The sequence below is a fragment of the Myxocyprinus asiaticus genome, chromosome 10 (genome assembly GCF_019703515.2).
Source record: "Myxocyprinus asiaticus isolate MX2 ecotype Aquarium Trade chromosome 10, UBuf_Myxa_2, whole genome shotgun sequence".
Lineage (NCBI taxonomy): Eukaryota > Metazoa > Chordata > Actinopteri > Cypriniformes > Catostomidae > Myxocyprinus > Myxocyprinus asiaticus.
In genome coordinates, this window is record NC_059353.1 from 34,307,422 (window position 1) to 34,315,184 (window position 7,763).

The 7,763-nt window shown below is 34.1% G+C and overlaps 1 protein-coding gene across 1 annotated transcript; it reads right to left on the reverse strand.

The window, feature by feature from the left end:
* Positions 1-224: 224 nt before the first annotated feature.
* LOC127447460 (FUN14 domain-containing protein 1-like) lies at positions 225-6,871 on the reverse strand. The gene is made up of 5 exons (XM_051709349.1): positions 6,827-6,871; positions 6,059-6,221; positions 5,821-5,896; positions 5,007-5,135; positions 225-3,404 (listed from the first exon to the last, which is right to left on the reverse strand). The coding sequence occupies exons 1-5, from the start codon at positions 6,843-6,845 to the stop codon at positions 3,327-3,329; spliced, it is 465 nt and encodes a 154-aa protein (XP_051565309.1). The 5' UTR covers positions 6,846-6,871; the 3' UTR covers positions 225-3,326.
* Positions 6,872-7,763: the final 892 nt, after the last annotated feature.

Consider the following 7,763-nt stretch of genomic DNA (forward strand, 5'->3'; position numbering starts at 1 on the left):
GGCCGTCGTAGGACAAACGGAAACGGAACGTAACATGGTTGCTATGACAGCACGCCACTCTTTGTGAGTGAGTGAGAAGGGAACAAATTCCCTTTAGAACTGAATGTATGAGGTAAATTTTAGGAGAGTTATAATGATGTAAAGAGAAAAGAAAATAGATTGCACTTTTAGTCAAATACTTTATTTTAATTATATATTAATATAATTATACATATATACTCTGCACTCATCTACTGAGGTACTTCAACTTGGGAATTAACATTACTTGCGTTTGAACGTCATATTTAAGGGCAAATTGGCGTATTTTTTTTAAATAGCAATTGTAAATTCATATCCTGCCACTCCCAAACCATGCAGCAAACACATGCGTGTATATTTTATCAATACAAGTTCAGCTCAATCGACAGCATTTGTGGCATAATTTTGATTACCACAAAAATACATTTTCACTCTTCTTTTCTTTTAAAAAAGCAAAAATCATTTTTTTTCTTACTGTTTTTAAAATATACCCAGAAGACACAAACAGTATGCGTTTTAACATGATTTTGGTGTGATAAAATCGTTTACTATCCTTTTCTTTAAGTTGTAGCCAATTTTACAACTTCATTGCCATGATGATGTAATGTCAACACACCCTAAAGACTGTTAAAATGACAAATTAAACAACCTTACAGCTCAATTAATACATTAGTTTTAACAGAAGAATAAATGTAAGTACTTTAATAAAATAATAATCTTCACATTTCTGCCTTTAAACCCTCCAAAAATTTGTCCCATTTACTTCCATTGTAAGTGCCTCACTGTAACCTCGATTTTTTACAATGTAAAATTATTTTTTGTGGTAATCAACATTATGCCCCAAATGCTGTTGATTGCGCTTAACCTGTATTGAAACCGGAATACTCCTTTAAAACCAAAACAAAACAATAATAGGGAGTGCCACAACTGCATAACATAATAATTTTGTAAAATGCATGAATACACATAAAATAATCAGAAACAGACTATGTTTTATTATTTTCACAAACATGTTATTGGTGGGTTACACTGTACATTCATAAATACATCACTAAGAAAATACAGAAACATTTAATCAAATAACTGTTTCAAAACCAAGTAAAAAAAGAAAGAAAGAATTTATGTAACTAGCTTTATATTGATCTCTTACAGATAGACAATGAGCAGAAAGCTGAACATGAACAAATAAAAGAAAGAAAAAAAATCACACTGAAGCATGCCTACAATTTTCTTTAAAAAAGTTTTTGGCACAAGATATTTTTTCTCTCCATCCGGAGGTTTGAAATATACTATGATGAACAACATTTTTGGGGAACTACAGTATGTTCAACAATAGAGCTGTTCAGCCATGACTTAAATTTGTATGTGAAGGCTAATTCGACATGGGTTACCTCTGGATTTTCCTATGGGTTTTTTTTTTTTTAAATGCAGTTTTAGATTTACAGTTGAAGTCAGAAGTTAACATATACTTAGGTTGAAGTCATTAAAACTCATTTTTTAACCACTCCATAGATTTAATATTAGCAAAATATAGTTTTGGCAAGTCGTTTAGGACATCTACTTTGTGCATGACAAGTAATTTTTCCAACAATTGTTTACAGACAGATTGTTTCACTTTTAATTGACTATATCACAATTCCAGTGGATCAGAAGTTAACATACACTAAATTAACTGTGCCTTTAAGCAGCTTGGAAAATTCCAGAAAATGATGTCAAGCCTTTAGACAATTAGCCAATTAGCTTCTGATAGGAGGTGTACTGAATTGGAGGTGTACCTGTGGATGTATGTTAAGGCCTACCTTCAAACTCAGTGTCTCTTTGCTTGACATCATGGGAAAATCAAAAGAAATCAGCCAAGACCTCAGAAAAACAATTGTGGACCTCCACAAGTCTGGTTCATCTTTGGGAGCAATTTCCAAATGCCTGAAGGTACCACATTCATCTGTACAAACAATAGTACGCAAGTATAAACACCATGGGACCACGCAGCCATCATACCGCTCAGGAAGGAGATGCATTCTGTCTCCTAGAGATGAACGTAGTTTGTCCCAGAACAACAGCAAAGGACCTTGTGAAGATGCTGGAGGAAACAGGTAGACAAGTATCTATATCCACAGTAAAACGAGTCCTATATCGACATAATCTAAAAGGCTGCTCAGCAAGGAGGAAGCCACTGCTCCAAAACCGCCATAAAAAAGCCAGACTACAGTTTGCAAGTGCACATGGGGAAAAAGATCATACTTTTTGGAGAAATGTCCTCTGGTCCGATGAAACAAAAATGTAACTTTTTGGCCATAATGACCATAGTTATGTTTGGAGGAAAAAGGTTGAGGCTTCCAAGCCGAAGAACACCATCCCAACCGTGATGGGGTGGCTGCATCATGTTGTGGGGGTGCTTTACTGCAGGAGGGACTGGTGCACTTCACAAAATAGATGGCATCATGAGGAAGGAAAGTTATGTGGATATATTGAAGCAACATCTCAAAACATCAGCCAGGACGTTAAAGCTTGGTTGCAAATGGGTCTTTCAAATGGACAATGACCCCAAGCATACCTCCAAATTTGTGGCAAAATGGCTTAAGGACAACAAAGTCAAGGTATTGGAGTGGCCATCACAAAGCCCTGACCTAAATCTGAAAAAGCATGTGTGAGCAAGGAGGCCTACAAACCTGACTCAGCTACACCAGTTCTGTCTGAAGGAATGGGCCAAAATTCCAGCAACTTATTGTGAGAAGCTTGTGGAAGGCTACCCAAAACATTTGACCCAAGTTAAACAATTTAAAGGCAATGCTACCAAATACTAACAAAGTGTATGTAAACTTCTGACCCACTGGGAATGTGATGAAAGAAATAAAAGCTGAAATAAATAATTCTCTCTACTATTATTCTGACATTTCACATTCTTAAAATAAAGTAGTGATCTTAACTGACCTAAGACAGGGAATGTTTTCAATGATTAAATGTCAGGAATTGTGAAAAACTGAGTTTAAATGTATTTGGATAAGGTGTGTGTAAACTTCTGACTTAAAATGTATAAGGTCTGTGGTAAACGTTACTTGGCCGTTTTGTTCTACAACATAAATTACACAGTCATTCCCCAAATGTGAATTGTGAAGCCACCATGATTTTTATTTTGAATTATGTTGAAAATTCTACTCTTCTGGGTTTTTGAGCTACAACCTGAACAGCTCTATAGCTCATCAAATGTCCATTTCACACTGCGCTTTTTACAGTACATCAAGTTTCAGTGTGGTATCACTGTGATCCTCAACTTAGATCAGTAGTAATACAGTGGGTCAAGGTTTCATTCAGGATGCCAAACCCAGCAGAAATCCTCCAACAAATCCACCCGAAATAACAATATTCCTCTTCACAAATTCTGTAGACTGTATAACAAAATTACATTACATACAGGACTTAACATATGGCAACAACTAAAGCTTTAGGTGCATGCACTAAATAATGATACAAATTACTTTTTAGAATTGTGTGGCAGGGCAAAATAGCTAAAGAGACAAATATAATGTACAGTATTTCAGTGGCAGTATTATAATAACCCTGTTGGGGCCAACTTTAAACTGTTTGTGTAACTGAAATATATACACAGAATAATAAATATTAGAATAAACCTAGTAATAACAGTTCTTTAAAAAATTTCAAACATTAACCCTCCTATTGCACTCAGAATCTGCATACACCTTTTGCATTCATGGGTCAATTTTGACCAGGTGAAATTCAAGCTTATAAGTCATTCATAACCCAATGATTTTCATCTAAAACTATATTTTAAGTCATTAATAAGTTCTTAACTGTTCATACATGTAAAAAGATTTATATTTTTGGCATGATAACTGACAAATATTCAATTTATTAATTAATATGCCATTTTTTTAAGAAATGATAAAATGTAGAAATTCTTTGACATTTCAAAATATACATTAACTACAGCAAAACCAGTCTGATACATGTGAGAAAAAAAAATGTATCAACATTTCTAACAAAATATACTATTTATATTAATCTAATTAGAAAATGACTAGTAATTTGAATGAATTTCCTATTACTCATAACTGCTCAATACGGCTTGGTGGTCAAAAGTTATGAAACCAACGTATTCTTTTTCAACTAAACATCATCAAAACAACTGTACAACTCAAGTATACAATATTCATACTTCTTTACTATGTTTTTAAGCAAAACCTGTTCTATTTACTTGCATGAACTGCTGAATGTTGATGAGTGAGGATGCTGCAAACTGGTTCGGTAAAATGTGGACAATTTCCTCTTTCAAGCCCTATTTAGACTAATGTGTGCGTGAACAAAGTCTTGCCACACCCCCTTTAGGCCATAGTATCTTTGACTTAGTTTATCTGTTATGTTTCTTACATCTGTCATGTCTGTTTTGTACAGGAATGTGTACGTGTCTGTGTATGACTGTATGTGTGTGTGCATGTTTGTAAACAAGATGCAGTCTCAGTGAGACAAAAAAGTGTGTGAGAGAGTATAGGAAAGAGGCTAAATGTAAGTGAAGTGTTTATAAGAAAAAATCTAATTCATAGATGTACAAAAAAATCTACATAATATCATGTGTAAAGCCACAAATGATGCCCGGGTCAAAACTGACCCGCAAACACAAAAGGTGTAACAATTTTTTAAATGGTTGTATCTCTTAAACAATTTTATTAAAAATATAAAATACATAAATATGTGTATTTTGATAGTCTTGACAAAGTCACAAAGTTTGGTTCCTGTACTAAAAACGATGTGGTATTAAAATGTTATTATCTACATCTCTCGGGTAAAAAATTACCCGAACGCAATTGGAGTGGATAATATTTAATGCCACAATTTGCAAGGTCATAATTATTGCCTTGTACTAGTGTTATAATCATGACTCTAGACTGGTATAGGAAGGAACACCTGAAAAAAAGCTGACAAAGCAAAGGAAAGTCAATACAGCCTTGATGCTACCATAAAGCAATACCCACCTCTTCTATAAAGGAATTGAGCTCAGGGGCTGCTTTGTTTGCCTTTTTCTTCAAATGCTTTTTAGCTTTATTGACATCCTTTTCCACTTTCCTCCAGTCCACCTGCACATAGCCACTGTGGTTGGCAATCTGAAAGAAAAAAACAAAACTAATCATGGTTGAAACCGTAATGAGTCCTTATCTCATTAACTCAACCTCATGCCATACCAGATGTGTAGGACTTTCTTTCTTCTGCTGAACACAAACAAAGATTTTTAGAATAATATCTCAGTTCTTTACACAATGCAAGTGAATGGTGACTGGACCTTAGAAGCTCCAAAAATCACATAAAGGCAGCATAAAAGTAATCCATATGACTCCAGTTGTTTAATATATGTCTTCTGAAGTGATGCAATCACTTTTGATGAGAAACAGATAAATATTTCAATTCTTTTCTTTTTTTCAATAAATCTCCACTTTAATTTTCACTTTCAGAATAAGGAACTGCAAGTGCAAGTGATCTGTTTCTCACCCACACCTTTGATATTGCTGCTGAAGACATGGATTTAACCAATATAAGTCATATTAATTACTTTTATGCTGCCTTTATGTGATTTTTGGAGTTTGAAAGGTCTGGTCACCATACACTTGCATTGTATGGAACTACACAGCTGAGATTCTTCTATAATTCTTTGTTTGAGTTCTGCAGAAGAAAGTCATACATATCTAGGATTGCATGAGGGTGAGTAAATGATGAGAGAATTTTCCTTTTTGGGTGAACTATCCCATTAACAATGGCTAGGCTACATGACGCAGGCAGTTTAATAATCCATACTTGTAACAAAAGAAATCCCCCTCCAACAGCAGTCGCCATAATTTTCCCAACCCTCTGAAAGAGATAACCAGCACACCTAGAAAACAGGCATTTTGAGTGGATATATTAATTTATGCATTTATTTAGTTATTTTGTGTGCATGTAGTACAGTACAGAATAATGGAGCTGACCATATTAACAAAGATTAACATATGACATATGAAACAGCATATTTTCCTTCATTTATATCAATACTAACCATCCAGTCACCCCACCCATCATGATCTGCGAAGCCACCGAGTACTTTTCTGCAATGGGTCCTGTACTGTTTCCAAAAACACGACTCCACCATTGATGTCTCCTGGCATAATCTGTGATGTTAATGACCTCATACAATTCATCTTCACTCTCTGCATCTATATCTGAAAACAAAAATAACTGTCATTATAAGTTTGTAACAGTGTTTTTTTTTTTTATTCTTTTTTATTTTTATTCACAGGGCCCAAAAATCTGAAAATATGGATAAAAATTAAAACATATTTTTATACAACACATTAGGATATTTTATCATGGTAAAAAAAATTGCCTATTAGATTATTCATATATTTTCCTTAAAAGAAGCAACTGTAGATCTACATTCTGTTTAATATCCATTGGTATTGCAGAATTCGTTTTGTACGATTTAGTGATAGAAAGCAAAACAAAAAAGTTGTGATATACAGCATTCATAATTCATTAAATATTTAAACAATAATAACTGGGTCATCCTCATATTGAGACACCGCAGGGATGTTCTAAAGGCATCGACCCACATGCATGTAGAAAAACACGAATTAATTACAGTACGGGTTAATTTTCCCACAGATTTAGCTACATGATATCTGTACAGTTAGATATCCTGGTGACGTAATAATCTAACAATATACAGATCTACTAACTTTTAAACACTTAGAATCCTACGGAATTAAATGAACACGTTGTCAATCAAGATCATTCATTCAACCGTTTGGATGGCCAATTTATTTACCTTCACCGTGTTCCGCCATTTTACGAGGCTACGTTAACAATGTTCGCAACCGCTGCAGCTCTACGTAAAATCCTACGCAAAATACGTGCAATGACTGGTCACCGATTCATACTGCTTCTATGTGGTATTCACAATTTCATTTATTTATTTTTTTGTGGTAATGTTTGAAGTGTAACTTTTAGAATAAATCTATTGTTTCCTTACAATATCAGAGGTCTTTCCACGGGGTAAACATTTTCCTCATCCTCAAACCCTGTGTTTTCAGATAGACAGATGTTTTAATACTGTCCACAACACCTTACAAATAAACATTTGGACTAAGAATAATAACGGGAACTTTGCTTACATGATATGGAGCTGGAATTGTTGCATATTAACATACAAATGGAAAGAGATTTACAAATAGAAAGTAGGTTCACAAATAAATTGAATGAGATCCACAAATAAATGTAAGGAGTTTCACAAAAATGAAATTAATTCACAGATAAAAAGAATGAGATTTATAAATATATGTTAGGAGTTTCACAAAAATAAACTGAACTCACAAATAAATGAAATGTGATTTGCAAATAAAACAAATATTTACAAATATATTTTTTAAGTCACAAACACAACTCATTCATTTGTGAATCACGCGCATTTATTTGTGGATCGCTTCCTGAGCATTTGCGGATCACTACATGCATTTGTCGATTTTGAAACAAATCAAGTGTCAAGATGTGCATGCAAATCTACAAATAGGTGGACTCCACCCATCGTCTACTCAAGCCAATCAGATAACAGCAACATTACTCGATTGGCGTCATCAGAGGAATACTGTGATTTAAGGTTTGTATCATTTTCTCCCAGTTATAAACATGTGTAGTGTCTTGTTAAATGTCGACAGCTGAAAATTGCCCATTTGTAGAGTGTCCTGATCATTAGCTTAATAGCTAAC

What these genes read in the sequence shown, in the direction of transcription:
- LOC127447460 (XM_051709349.1), bottom strand. An exon ending in ATGGGTGGGGTGACTGGATG is followed by an intron (nt 5,897 to 6,058) that starts GTTAGTATTGAT and finishes CCTGTTTTCTAG; the next exon opens with GTGTGCTGGTTATCTCTTTC. An exon ending in GGGGATTTCTTTTGTTACAA is followed by an intron (nt 5,136 to 5,820) that starts GTATGGATTATT and finishes TTTTTCTTTCAG; the next exon opens with ATTGCCAACCACAGTGGCTA.